The 15,644-nt window shown below is 41.4% G+C and overlaps 1 protein-coding gene across 1 annotated transcript; it reads left to right on the top strand.

The window, feature by feature from the left end:
• Positions 1-1,967: 1,967 nt before the first annotated feature.
• On the top strand, positions 1,968-10,689 carry LOC101631320 (HLA class II histocompatibility antigen, DQ beta 1 chain-like). The gene is made up of 6 exons (XM_004673968.2): positions 1,968-2,137; positions 3,475-3,744; positions 8,163-8,444; positions 8,911-9,021; positions 9,813-9,836; positions 10,409-10,689. The coding sequence occupies exons 1-6, from the start codon at positions 2,029-2,031 to the stop codon at positions 10,420-10,422; spliced, it is 810 nt and encodes a 269-aa protein (XP_004674025.2). The 5' UTR covers positions 1,968-2,028; the 3' UTR covers positions 10,423-10,689.
• Positions 10,690-15,644: the final 4,955 nt, after the last annotated feature.

Below are 15,644 nucleotides of genomic sequence, written 5' to 3'. Positions count from 1 at the left end.
CTCACTGTCAGTGATTGCACTGTTGACCTGAGTTTGCAAACCCCAGTCCATTTTCAGATTTTGTTTTTCTTTTTTAAAAGATTTATTTATCAATGCATATGAACTGGGATACAGGGCAGAGATGCAGGGGCACTGAGAGGATTCACCAGAGACAGAGTGGCAAGCAGGCAGATCAACAAAGTACACTGCTGAGGGGAGCAGCAGGTGGATCACCTCTGGGGCGGGGATTGAACTTGCACTGAAGCAGCTATGGCTAACTTGCAGGCCTGCACTTGAACCTGTTGTGCCACCACAGAGGGCCCCAGATTTTGTTTTCAAATTAAATTTTATTAAATTGTATCCATAGCCATTGGCGAAGGCATCCTTGGCAAATTTCCCAAGATTGACAACATAAGTGGGGAGCACAACTCTCTTATGCTCAGGGGCCATGACAGGGCTGCAGCTAGAGGGACAACTCCTATTTCATTTAAAATGACAAACTCCTTATATATTGTTGTTAGATCCTGTCCTCTTTTTTAAAATTGCAAGACCACTCATATTGAAGGAACAATAAGAGGGCTTATTTAACAGCCACAAGTGTCTGGCTATCTCACCCTAGGTAGTGTCCACAGTGCTCAGAAGTCCTGAATAAAAGGCTGCTCTTCCAACATGGCCCTGTTCTGTTCATGAGGGCCTGGGGTGTGGCAACCTGAGGCGGTGGGCTGGGATCTAACTCACGTGGCATCCAGAGGTGCTCACAGATGAAGCGGCTGAGATGATGCCACAGCATTGGCAGCGACAGTCTGAAAGTTGGATGAACAGCACTGGGCACTAGAACAGACACCAATGAAGACAGCAGCACCCAGAAGTGGTGCTGCATGATCTGATAAACACCTCTTTGAGGCACCAGGCCTGGGACCCTTGGCAGCAACAAAGCCATAGGCAAGCACAGCTTCTCTCACCTCCATCACTGCAAATACTCACTCTTTGGCTTCTCTTCATGAAGGTCAGTCATCAAATCTTTTTTCTTTGCCAGGTCAGATACAGAATGTGATTAGTCTCTGCTGGGGATTGGTGTCTTTGACTCTGGAAAGTAGTCTCTGGATTCCTTATATTCCTTTTCAGAGCTCCCCCACCGTAGGTGATATCTCCAGACTATACCATTCAACTGGCCATCACCTGAGGGGAGGAATGCCCACATGCAGCAGCCCCTGGCTCTAGCAAGGGAAAAATGCCAAGGTTCCTTTTCCACAGATGGCCATAAAACACCAGTCTTTCCCTGCAGTCCACAAGCAAGGCTCTAGTTACATAATGAAGAATCACTCAACAACAGGGTTGGTTGTCCTTTTTTTCTTGCTTGTTTTCTTATACTCCATATTAACCCTGTATTCCTGACAATTACACATGACAGGTGAAGAACATGTTGCAATATTTAAAAATTCACATTACTCTTAAGTCTGTATATCTGAAGATACAGATGCATGAAATATGATCTACATTTTATAAAGTTAATTAGTGGTACACATACAGTTCAAACCATTTCCTTCTAGTAACTTTGCTCTTTCCACAATTTAAGGCTTCTCAGTTTCTAAGATAATAGAAAGGTATAGCTCTGTAATCATATTTCTCCTCAAGATAGGATCCTCACTTATTATCCCTTATGAAAAAATCCAAGTATAAGAGCAACAGGTTTTAGGTAAATTTGACAAAGATGTCTACTCTTGAATCATTTTTCTGTTGTAGTTCTTAAACCCCTAAAGCATCCCATTTTCAAATCTATAGCTGAGAGAGAAAGTCTTCACCCAGATGTTCACCTAGCATAATCTGGTGAGGATATAGTGTCAGGCATTGGATCGAGAACCTTCATAATCAATGTCTGCCTGGAGACAGATGAATTACTGCAGCTCTAGTGCTGATTGGTTCCTTTCCTAGCACTTCTCCAATCCTACTATGCAGGGAAGATTTCACAGTCTTTTGTAAGTGGAGTGGCCATATTTCCATTAGGGGTGAGCTGTATTGACCCTATCACTTCTTCCTGTGATTTCATTTATGCCTGGAAAGATGGCTCTGCAGATCCCCAGAGGCCTCTGGACAGCGACCGTGGTGGTGATGCTGGTGGTACTGAGAAGCCCAGTGATCGAAGGCAGAGAGTCTCCACGTAAGTGCAGGGTGGCAGCCACCCAGAGTCACCACTTTGGGGGACAGGTCTGGGGGACTCTCTGGGTGTTTGTGTGGTTCTAATGTAGTCTTTTAACACATAGGCCCTTTTGGGGGGAGAGAGCTATGTTACATTCTCATTTCCACTTTCCAGTAAAAGTGAGGAGAATCTCTATTCTATGGGCTCACACCTAGGGATGTTATAATGAGGAGACAAAGAATGTATCTATCAGCAGTGCCAGGACAAGTGGGCATGAGGTTATCTTTGACAATATGGATTTCTCAAAAGAAGGCACAGCAGGATATGTCATTTCAGGGTCACACAAGGCTACTAAATACTGTGAGATTCTGGGTTGGGGAAATACAGAGCAATAGTGGTTTCTGTAGTCTCAGTATTTGAAGAAAATGACTCTACATTCATCTCTCTGAATGGAGGACCATGCAGGAAAATTTTTTTGAGTGAAGCTGACTGAGTAATTAAGAACAGGGAGTCTTAATTTCAAGTTTCACTGATTTATGGTTAAAGAGTGACTTGAATGGATGAGAGATTTGTTGATAATGGACTGAATTTAGGAGACTAGAATCACCTAGATGTAATAAGGGAAAAGTAAACATACTGAGAAACCACTTGATTCAGACATAAGATTAATAACTTTATATAAATTCTCTCAAATTCCAAATGTGTAGCCCTATGTTTCTGTGAATAACATGTTCCTTAGACTCAGGAGGTGTCCTCTCCTTCTTACTGCACAGGAGAGATCTTTCCACTACAGTTAGTTTACTCAGAAACTTCAGAGTAAACCCAACCATGAGAAGGAAGAATTTTGTCAAGGACCAGTAAATATGCTTGTCAGGAGAGGACATGTTAAATTATAAGCCTTTCCCCTCATTTCCTTAAGCATTTGTGCTTTCAGGGATACTTGTTAGTCTCTAAGTTCCAAGAAGGTCCTGATCCTGCTCAGTACAATGACTAATAAAAAATCGTGTAAAATCAAACCACCTGCTCTCTCACTTTTCAGCCTGGGGCTTGCCCCTAGCGATAAGGTCTTTTTTTTTTTATAAAGGCCATTCTGGAAGTTCTCAGAAGCAGGGCAGGCAGACCCTGGGGAGAGCCACCTGGAGGATCCCGGGTTTGGAGCATGAGTGCAGGGCTGGGTTCCACTGGAACCCGTGGCGGTGACCACTTTCAGGGTTATTCTACCTGATTGGTGGAGACCTGGAACGCTGGGCCCCTGCCCACAGTGGCTGTTGCTTTGTGTTGCTTGCTTGAGGCCTGACTGACTGGGTGAAATTCACCCCCATCCATCCTTCCTCCTTCCCTGTCTCCCCTACCCCCAGAGGATTTCGTGTATCAGTTCAAGGGCCTGTGCTACTTCACCAACGGGACACAGCGGGTGCGGTATGTGACCAGATACATCTATAACCAGGAGGAGTACGCGCGCTTCGACAGCGACGTGGGGGAGTACCGCGCTGTCACCGAGCTGGGGCGGCCGGACGCCGAGTACTGGAACGGACAGAAGGGCGAACTGGAGCGTGTGCGGGCCGAGGCGGACACGGTGTGCAGACACAATTACCAGTCTGAGTTGCGCACAACCTTTAAGCGGCTAGGTGAGAGCAGGGCGTCCACCCGAGACCAGGCCAGGCCAGGCTTCGGCCACCGGGAGGGGTATGGGAGCCAGTCGGGCATACTGTGAGGGGCGGCTTCGGGAACTAGTGCCTGAGCCCCTGGGTGCGGGCAGGGAGGTGTGCGGGCGGGGACCCAAAAACAAAACAAAACAAAACAAAAAAACCCAGCAGAACTGACAACCCGAGCCCTGGAGCCTCCCCGCAGAGGCGAGCGGGTACAGCTCCACTCCCTCTGCAATCTCTGGGATTCATTCCGCGAATGTGCACACTCCTGCAGTGAGTGTTCGGTGTTTGACTCTTCCTCTCTCTCTTTTGCCTGTGCCTCGAGGCCCTCTCTATCCTACTGCCTGCCTGTCCTGTGGGGTAACCTAGCAAGGCCCCTCTTCAGAGCTTGAGCCCGTGCAGCGCTAACAGGCTGACTTGGTGGAACTGGGCTGCCCTACGCTGCACACGTGGAGACACATTAGTGTCATGACATACTACATTTTCACTTTTGGGCTTTGTTATTATTCATCACAATTCTATTTTCTTAAATGCGTATCTCTTCTCCTGGATTTTTTGAGGAGAGGGACTCTCTTAATTTTTGTTGTATGCGTATTACCTGACACACCTTGCCCAGTATGAACTCAGTGTATCTCTGAAATTAACAGAATAAATGTACTTGACTGCTTATCCAAGTAGGCTCAAGAGAACAACAGAGGGTAAATAGAAACTGCTTTTATTAATCATTCATTAAGTCAATTATTTAATTTTAATTTTATTTATTTTGGGCAGAAGAACTGGAGTATAGGCCAGACACAGAGGGTGTGTGTGTGCGTGTGAGTGTGTGTGTGTGTGAGTGTGTGTGTGTGTGAGAGAGGATTCACCAGAGACAGAGTAAGGAGCAAAACAGGTGGATTGGCTGAATAATTGACTTAATGCTTCAAATGCTTAATATTGAAGTCACTTCAATATTAATGCTTAATATTGAAGTGACTTCAATATTAATAATTTGAAATTTGTGAGTGCACATTTTGTGGCGACAATGCTTATGTGGTATTGTAAGGCAGAATTTAAATTTCAACAAGTGACCTAATATAAAGGGTTGACTTTTAGAGTAAATAAAGGAATCCCATTAAATTATTGAATAAAATTTTTTTCACGTTTCTTTTGCCCTTAACCCTGAATATTCTTCTTCCTATGGCCTCCCTTCAGGTGTAGATATCCACTATAGGTGTAGACATTCTGAAAGTTAATCATACCCATTTAAGGAGTACCCATTTCTAAAGTTACTTTATCAAACACCATTTTTGTTATGCCTTTTTATTTCATAACTACCTTGTGGGTTAGGGATCACCAACATTACTTTAGTGCTAGTATTGATACCTAATAAAACCTGTAAGTAACAAGCCACATTATTTACCAGTCTCCTCCAAACACATAACAGTTATTATGTTCTTTACTACATGGGTATAGAGTCTAATGGAAGCAAAATCATTATGACCTAATGCAGCAATACAAGTCTATTCTTTTTTTTTTTTAAAGAATTTTTTATTGTAATATTTAAATTTTATTTAGTTTGGGTAAAAGAACTGGAGTATAGACCAGACATAAAGGGTGTGTGTGTGTGTGAGAGAGAGAGGATTTATCAGACAGAGTGAGGAGCAGAACAGGTGGATTGACTGAAATACACTGCTGAGGGAAGCAGTGGGCAAGACAGGCAAGGTCTTCTATACCATGTGGGCTAGCTCCTTGGCCTGGGGTGGAATTCAAGCTACTGAGGTGTGCTGTTGTGGTGGTAGCACTGAGACTTAACTCCTAGCTCACCCGGGAGGCCCTGTGAATCTATTCTTGACTATTTTTTTTTCCTCTGAAGCACATTATTCTTGACTATTTTTTTTTTAAAGATTTATTTATTTTGTGCATACAGACTTGGGGTACAGGCCAGAAATGCGGAGGGTGAGAGGTTTCACCAGAGACAGAGTGGGGAGCAGAACAGGCAGATCGATGAAGTACACTGCTGAGGGGAGCAGCGGGCGGGTCAGGAGAGGTCTGCCACGCCATGTGGTCACCTCCGGGGCAGGCCAGGATCGAACTCATGCGGAAGTGGCTTTAGTGTCTCAGTGCTGTGCTTTCACCCGCTGCGCCACCAGGGAGGGCCTATTCTTGACTATTTTAAATGGTGGGATAGAACTATACTTGCAAGGAGTGGGAAATTCACTGATTAATCTCTAGTTTGACTGAAGTGTTAACTATTCCTGTTCGCATAACTTTTGGCTTACTTTATGCCCTCTTGCTTCTACCCACATTCTAATGACAGCAATTAATCACAATTTTAATAAAATTATATATAATTTTTGTTCTAGCATTTCTCATGATCTTGTACCCTCTAAATTTACTGCAGTATGTTTAAGATGAACAGATTTTGTATGTCTCCATGACTGACCATGATTCCAGGAAGAAGAATCTGAACAAAAGTTCAGATTGAACCTATGATTCTCTGCAGATGATGGCTCACATGTGCCATTTAATTTGGGTGCTGAGGCTGCCTGATTACCTCAGGAAGTCCCACTTATAAAATTCATGCCACATTTTCATTAAGCAAGGCCAACTTCTGCAAGAACTTCAGAATATTTTCTGCTGATAACATATTTGATAATAATGTCTAATTTCAAAACAAGGATGTACAAGGGGATGGAGTAAGGTGGGCAACTAGTATTTGAGCTTACTTGAATATTAAAAGGTAATTAGTAGAAAGAGACAATGAGAGATCATAATGGATTGCCAGATAAGTAAATCATAAATGAAGTATTTAGTATAGTTTCACACTAAGGGAGTAAGGAAGATGCAACATAATGATTGGAAAGGTAAATGGTCAGATATGTAAAATAGGTAGGGACAGGTGTGTCATTTTTGTCAATAACTTGCTATCTGAGAAGATAAAGGATTGAGGCATGGGCAAGCATGAAGTTTAATTTCTTAGAGAAAGTCAACAAAACTGCTATTCAAGATTTCCTTCCTTTTCTTTCAAAAACTACAAACTTTTGAAACATTCATTTATTTGTCTCTATTATGAGATTGTAAATTATGTAAAGGCAGCTACTCTGGGTCGTTGTTTATCCTTGGATTCCCAGTGCTTATCAAATTTATGTTTGTTGAATGAGTGACTAACTGAATCAACAAATGAATAAAATACAGGTGACATATGATGTTGAGGTAGAAGTTTATATATTTAATAATATAAATTTTTGTTGGAGTTCACCATAAAATGGTACCTGAGTCAAGAGTAGACTAAAAATTGACACTTTATAGAATCTTGACCTCATGTTTTAGGATTATAGTCTGAGTATGATATATGTTCTTAAAAATAATTGTTTTTAAAAAAAATTAAAAAATTTTCTTACATCATTCATTTTTGCACAATATTTGATTTCTCCCATCATATGTAGTCCCTGCAAATCCCATGATCACATTACCCATGAACCATCACCTTAGTCCCTTGTGCTATTCCCTCCCCTATTTTGACCTTTCTTTCTCTCCCTCCCCTGCCATATGTCTTGGATCTATAACTTGCCTGCTAGTTTCATCTTTTTATTCGACACTGTTTGCTTTCCCTATATTCCTCCTATAAGTGAAACCTTCTGATATTTTTCATTTTCTTTTTCTTTCTGACTTACTTCACTGAGCATATTCCTTTCCAGCCCCATCCATGTTGCTGCAAGTGGTGTGGGTTTATCTTTATGATTGCTGAGTAGTATTCCATTGTGTGTATATACCATGTTTTCTTGATCCAGTCATCTGTTTGAAAAACATTGTTTTATAGGGAGGATGTGAAGGCAATCGTGTTATTTTGTGGGGCATAGAAATATCTATACCATTTTAACTTTCAGTTCATGTATTATTTATGTGGCGTGGCAATGTTGATGCTTTCATGGCCAACAGTCAAAGCTGTGATTTTTTTTTTTCTTGTGGGAAGCATTGGGACTAAGAGTAAATGAAGTCATTATCTTAATGTGAGTCACTATCTTGGAGTGAGAAACTATAATTATCTTAGTGAGAACTGATCCTGACATTGCCTTCAATAAATATGGCAGACAAGAAGTCCAGATTTATTATTATTTTTTTAATTATATGAATAATGGCTTATTTTATATAGTAATTTATAATTTAAAAAAGTGCTTTAACCAGATATTATCAATAGAACAATTCCTCTAGATTAATTACTATTATTTCTTGAGACTCTAAAAAGTACATCAATGTTTTTATTTAAGTCAATGAAGTGACCCAGCTGATCCTTCTAATCCAAGACTTGGATCCAAGTTCTTTCCACTCTGGTACCAAGGAAGGGCTCATATCATGGAAAGATTTGTGGTGTGTCCTTGCACCTCACCATGTTTCCTCTTGTCTGTTGCTCCCCTCAGTGGCACCGAAAGTGACTGTCTCCCCATCCAGGGCAGAGGCTCTAAACCACCACAACATGCTGGTCTGCTCGGTGACAGATTTCTACCCAGACCAGGTCAAAGTTCGGTGGTTCCGGAATGACCAGGAAGAGACAGATGGTGTCGTGTCCACCTCCCTCATTAGGAATGGGGACTGGACCTTTCAGATCATTGTGATGTTGGAAATGACTCCCCAGCGTGGAGATGTCTACACCTGCCACGTGGAGCACCCCAGCCTCGAGAACCCCATCACCGTGGAGTGGAGTAAGGGGCAGTTTCTTTCCTTTCACAGCGAGCCCCACCAGTCAGAGGGCAGAGCTTCCTTGGACCCACTTCTTATTCCTTCTTCCCAGCATCACCAGTGAGCTTGAAATCACTGATGATGAGAAAAATCCTGACCTCATTGTCATTCTGGGTACCAGGGTGGTCTCTATACACAATGGTCCAGGACCCAGCCCTGCCAGTTCTGAAGGACTGACTATGATGGCTGGTGACAGGGATCATAGGGTCTGAAGTCATGGATGTGACTCTGAAGAGCGGGAGCCCACTTTCACCTACCCATTGTGTCCAAGAATATATTGGTAGTCTTTCTGTCCCTCAGGTTGTTCAGAATGGAGAATCAGGGTCCTGTGGCACCTCTACCCACCATATTTCATACTAGACTTCAGGTTCTCAGTCAGGGACTATGTGGGTAGGATACAAACACTGATACTCAGGTTCTAATCTCCAGGGGCACAGTCTGAATCTGCTCAGAGCAAGATGCTGAGTGGTGTTGGGGGCTTTGTGCTGGGGCTGATCTTCCTTGGGCTGGGTCTCTTCATCCGTCACCGGAGCCAGAAAGGTAAGGTGCTTTGGGGAAATGGGGAAAATGAGCTGTGTCTGCATTTCAACATGTAGCTTTTTACCCCTGACCCTAAAAGAATGGAGGCTGGGATAGAGGTAGGAGGAACTGGAACAACCTAGGGGGAGATATTGGAATCTGATTTTAGTGGGTGAAATTATCCCTACCAGAAAGGTAAAAGGTAGAGCGGGTTCTAGTGTTACAGTGATTTCCCACAGAAATCATGCAGCACTCAGAGAAATAGAGAGAGATTTAATTGTCACACTGGTGGGCTCAGTCTCAAAATTCTGAGCGCCCCAGGGAAAAAATGTCAGGGTTTTATATAATTTGTGTGAGGAAACTTGACACCCCATCCATCATAGCGTACATATTCTTTATTGTTTGTGTTGTGGGAAAGGGGACAAGGTAGCCATGGCTACCACTGTGAACAAGCAGCTACTCTCTCCAGCAAGCAGCAGAATCAAAGTAACAGACCCCCTCAGTTACCTGGCTTGGGGAAACAGCAGACCAAGCAGCAGACATGGGAACTTCCTGCTTCACTAGGACTTCCTTCTGAGCCACCTTTGTCTCACTAGTTCCTTTCTGAAGGCTCTCTCCTCTATGAGGGTCAGAGCACTGGCTTCCCTTCTGCCTTTTGTAGTTTTTATTCATTTGAGGACATTTTTAGTTTAAGGAAGTTAAGGCCTTGCAGTTGATGGGCAGGGAGGTTGCCTATCTTTTTCCCCTTGGTGTGAGTGAGAGATTTATTGTTTGTTTAATGAGACACTTCCTTGTATTACTTTTTTTTCTAGGACCCCGTGGACCTCTGCCAACAGGTAATATTTCTGCTCTGATTCATTAGGGGTGTGGGGACAGTCAAAAGATAGTGTGAGGTGAGTGTACTGGCCACACATGTCTTATTTTTTGGGTTTTACCCTACTATGAAACTAAGAGTTAGAGAAATTTGCCCAGTTTCTTTAGGAAGTCCCTGAGTTTGTTCCCTAGAACCAGACTATGACTTTAGTGGCATCTTTTTGTGAAGCTTAGTGGCTGGGTCACATCTCAGGTGTTAGAGTTTCAAGGTCAACACTCCAAAAACATACAATATGATTTGTCTCCATTTTGTGAGACATATTGGTGGCTACTACCTGGTATACTTCCAAATGATTGAAAGAAGCTAGAAAGAGGTAGTAAGATGAGTTATCATAAAATATTCTAAAAAGATCAAAATCATTACATCCCCCAGAATAATAGCTCTCCTCCACCTCTTATACATCTGAGTGGATGTTAGGGGAGTTGATGAGCAAACACCTGAACCTCAGTTTTCTCTGTGATGCTGATGGGCTCCAAAGCAAGGAAGAGCACGTTTCCCTTAGAGAGCCTATGCTAACTACTCTCTCTCTCACAGGGCTCCTGCACTGATGCCTCAGAGGATACCTTGAGACACTTCATTCTTCCGTAATTCCTGCTATTCCATGCCCAGAATTTCTGACTTCTTTGAGGTCAGAGTCCTACAGTGGTGACCCTGGAGCAGCTACCCGTGTGTTTCCTACATCTACTCAGCATCTACTCAGACTCAAGCAGCTTTGTTTCCATTACTCCCATCCTCAAGTGTTCAAGACAATCACATTGAAATGATTTGTTTGATTATAGAGCTTTTATCACAATTAAACATTTCTATGTCCTGTCTGTGTCCCGAGCCTTCTTAAATGAGCAAAGGTAGGGAACTACTGCAGAATGAAAGGCATATATTTTGAGGTTACCAGACAACCTGGGACCAGAAGGAAACGTTATTCCTTGAAAGGAGACTAGAGACATCTTGAGGTACCAAGTCAAGGTGGGCAGAAGAGATAGAAAGGTAGAAAATCTATTAAACATCATGTCTTTATGGCTCTTTACTATTGGTGTTTAATGTGATAATGTAAGGATTGCTGGCTTCTTTTCAGTCTGTGGGTATTGTGTAAGCAAGCATGGTAGAATTGTTTGGGCCGATATAGTGGCTCATGGTCACTGATCTTTTAAATGTATTCTGCTAAGTCACATTGATAGAGGTTAATTTTTATTTTTGAGAAGGTATTTTTAGCTTCAAAGAAATAAATTCAACTCAATTTTTCTTATTTCATGTTATAAGGAAGCTTGGGGTCAAATGATTTAGAAGTGGCTATTATCCATGGGGGATACATATCAAGAACCCCAGTGGATCCTTGAGACTGTGGATAGTATTGAACCCTACATATGATGTATTTTCTTATACATATAATAGATGTCGTATAGTTTTATTTATAAATTAGGCACAATAAGAGATTAACTGTAAAAACTAATAATAAAATAGAGCAATTGTAACAATATACTGTAATAAAAGCTATGTGACAGTGGCCTTTCTCAAAAGCATTCCTTTGAGATTAGAGGTTGGAGTTGAGGACAATTCTTTTCTAGATTCTACTGATTTTCCCTTTCATTGTGGGAGGAAGAAGCAAACAGGAAGCTATGGAAAAGAGAGGTTTAACCTATTTCCTTCAAACTAGGGAAGAGTTAGAGAAGGTATGAAATTTAAAACTTGTGCATCATTTATTTGAAGAAATTTCCATTTAATATTTTTGGACTAAAAAAATAACATTTTTGGACTGTGGTTGACTGTAGGTAGCTTAATCTGTGGAAAGGAAACTTCAGATAAGGGGAGACTACTGTATTTGATAAGATTTAATCTATTCTTTTCCTATTGTCTCTATTACATATTTTTATTTACTGTTTTTCTTTGACCATGAAATATTTCTTTTAGTGTATCTTCTCTATATCTGTCTCTCAATCCTTTCCATCCCTCTGTCTCTTTGCTTTTCCATTCTCTCTCCCCATTTTCATTGCTATTTTTTCTGCCTCTCTTTATCTTTCTTCTTGTGTCTGTTTTTTTCATCTCTCTCACCACCTCAATCTTATCTGTTTCTCACACATGTGTGTGCACTTCTGTGAGGGTGAGTCTGTGTATGACTCTGTTATATGTTTCTAGAGTGTCTACAAACACTTTAGCCACTTTAGGAAAGATTTTGATTGGCCCCGCCTCAGTGACATACACCTCACAAAACAAGGGATGCAGACAGTCTACATTGCTCATCCTCCTTCTTGGGAATAAGGACTGGATTATTCATCCCCTTGTGCTGCTTGAAATGACTTCACAGCATGGATATACGTACACCTGTCAGATGAGCTGGCATTCTCAGAAGATAAAGCATAGAGCACCCTTTGTCTGCAAAAAAGTTGACCCAATGGTTCCTGATCACAATCTCTTCCTAGTTGTTAAGGGAGTCATTATTTAGTGTGGCATCTTTGGCATCGGTCCAACACTGAAAGTCGGTCTTCATCTCAGTCTCTGGGTTGTGTCATTAAGACATATATCTTGGAGCTTATCTTTGAGATTTTGGAAAGATGTGCTCCTGAGGAGTAGGCATCCCCTCTTCCCTGCATCATTACCCAGCCACCAGGCCTGAGTAGTCAGTGAAAGTTCCTTTGCTCTCTTGCATAAAGTCAGAATGGAGCTCCCTGGGGATTTTCATCTCCTGGATGCCGTTTGTAATGCAGGCCATAACATATGGACATGATGAGCATGTGAACAAATGCTGGCAGCCAGGATTCTACTCTCCAAGGTCATAGCAATATGCTGAGTGGTCACAGCACTGGTTTTGTGCTATTCAGGACTGGCATTGTCATTCACCACAGGAGTCAAGAGGGAGTGACACTCTTAGGAAACTGGAAAGGGTTTGTTTTGGGTGTCCAGGGAGTCTGTGCTTTCTATATATAATTCTTTGCTTTTGATCCTACAAAGGTAAGAAGCAGGCTGGAGATGGAGAGTCTCAGAACTTAGGGAGACATTGAGATTTTTTTTTCCTCATTGAAATATAAGCCCATTCACAGTGGCAAATGGTTAAGCATATTCTAGTCTATACTTCCAGTTCAACTTTGTCACACCGACCCCATGCTAGAAGATTCCTCCTTAACAAAAGGGCCAGTAACAATCTCATAGAAAACCATTATTTTTGCATCCAGGTTTTATTGGGTTATAAAACCATTTATAGGTAATTTAATTAAAATAACAAATACATACTTGATAAACAAACCTAAAGAAAAAACTAAGTCTTTTTCTAAAGTCTATACTCTTTCTCTCTCTCTCTCTCTCTCTCTGTGTGTGTGTGTGTGTGTGTGTGTGTATGTACCTTAGAGAATAGTATATAGGTATACTGCAGACCAATCTGTCAACTGGGAACATTTGACTTACCTTCAGTTATATTAGTATGTCTTTCAGCGACAGTGGTACTCACCATAACATTCCATAAACTTCTTACATTCCTCAGCCTTCTTTGTGATTTGGTTGAGGTCACATGACAAGTACTGGCTGATGGAACTTAAATGTGGATGTAAGCTCTGTGTATGTTGTCTCTTTACTATCACAAATGTGGAAGTTATCATTAAGGCAGTGGTGGTCAGATGTATATATATATACATATATACATACACATACACACACATATATATACATATATATATAGTTATGTAATCTGAGACTCTTAAATGATGATGTAATTGAGTAACCTTTTTTAAGTCAATGAGATTTAATTTTTACTATAAATTAAGATCTAACTGACTATCCTGGAATGTTAATTAAAGGAAAAGAGTACAGGAATGAAAAGGGTGAGTCAGTTGAGTTAGTGGAAGTTAAGAGAACATACATTTTAAAGAATATTTGTTTTCTTCCAAATATTTCTGAAATATTTCTTCTGAAAATATGTGTATTCCCGGCGACTAGAACAGTTCTTCTATAAGCACTTCCTTTTGGCACTGAAACATTCGTTTCCTCAATTGCAGGGGAGTGTTGCTGGCTGAAATCCCTAAGCTGTCAATCTTCCTAGAGAATTGCTTTCCTGATGCAAACTGCCTCATCCATTTTCACCCCACTTTCCAAGGAAACACAACTACAGTAACTGCTCTTTATGGAGGCATAAATTTCCTGAATCCTGCATTAATTTGGGCTCTTTTTTTTTTTAAGATTTATTTATGCATCCAAGAACTGGGGTACAGGCCAGGCCAGAAATGCATGGATGTGAGAGAAACAGAGCGAGTAGCAGAACAAGCAGGCTGACTGAAGTACACTGCTGAGGGGAGCAGTGGGCAGGTCAGGAGAGGTCTGCTGCGCCATGTGGGTCAGCTCCCTTGTGCTGCAGTGGCTTGGTAGCTCTGTGCTTTAACCCATTGTGCCACCAGTGGGGCTAACTCTTAAAGGGATCTTGCAGCTTCAAAACTACCTGAGGGTTAGTTTGACGATAGTCGTAATTGCATGGCAGCCTAATTCCTAAAACCTTGCTTTAGCTCATTAGTCACTTTATATAAGCTCTCAGTTATTGTAATTTACCAGAGAAATCAAGAGGGAGTGACAATCTTGGCGGAATAGGGAGAGGCCACCCACCCAGAGAAATTAGTTTATTATTATTTAGGATAACAATTTTTTTAGCCCCCAGCCTTGAAAATGAAAGTATTGGCATTCTTACTTTTTTTCCCTTTCCCTTCTCCTTTACAGTTCCACCTGACAAATGGAGGTATCTTGTCTACATTTTCTAAAAAAAGATTTATTTATTTATGTATAGAACTGGGGCCAGAGGTGCAGGGGCGGTGAGAAGATTCACTGGAGACAGCGTGGGGAGCAGAACAGGCAGATTGACGAAGTACACTGCTGAGGGGAGCAGCGGGCGGGTCAGGAGAGGTCTGCCACACCATGTGGGTCACCTCCGGGGCTGGGGATTGAGCTCATGCTGCAGTGGCTTCAGCCTCTCTGCTGTGCTTTAACCTGCTGCATCACTAGGGAGGGCCCTTGTCTACATTTCTTTTTATATACTGCCAAACACTGAAAATATTGACTTTTGTAATAAAAATTATTTTGGAGTTTTTCTCATAGTTTAATTCTAAAACTTGAAAAGAACTATCACTTTATATATGTAGTGAATTATTTTAGATTGCAACCAGGAGACTATTGCAGAATCTCTTTTTAGTGACTTTTGGGGTTAACCCAATGCTTCTTGGGTTGATCTACTGCTTCTTGGGCTCCTTGCTTTCCTATTTCCCAAATAGTAACCTACTTTACTAAATCATAGTCCTCATTAACAGCCAATAAGACTATATGTAATAAGTAATTTTTGTATCTCATACACCTAACTGTGTTTTTATTCATTCTTCAAGCCTAATTATGATTTTTGAAAAGGTATATATTTATTAAGAGAAAATAACTCCCCTTTAAAACTTTCAGGTTATTCTCAAAATATTTTTTAAATATTAATTTATTTTTATCTATATCTTTTACATCATTGTGTATTCCCCATAAAATTCCCATCCCTAATTCACACATGAACCATCACCATAGTCCCTTGTGCTCCTCTCTTCCCTGTTTTGATATCTTTCCTCCCCAACCTGTTAGGGGGGAAGGATGTCCTAAAGGAACTCTGCAGAGTCCTGTGGACTCCACCCCCTACTCCGGCTTTTGTATACCTGGGATAATGGTCATAGTGCCATCCAATATAATGTTTATATTACTATAACACATGTACACACAAACAAATATAAACAATGGGCTCCAAAACAATGGGCCCTTAGCTCATGAATCATTG

The sequence above is a fragment of the Condylura cristata genome, unplaced genomic scaffold, assembly GCF_000260355.1.
Source record: "Condylura cristata isolate star-nosed mole 26May11 unplaced genomic scaffold, ConCri1.0 scaffold00001, whole genome shotgun sequence".
Classification (NCBI taxonomy): Eukaryota; Metazoa; Chordata; class Mammalia; order Eulipotyphla; family Talpidae; genus Condylura; species Condylura cristata.
The sequence above is the reverse complement of the archived record's forward strand: the minus strand, read 5'-3'. Positions and strand labels throughout refer to the sequence as shown.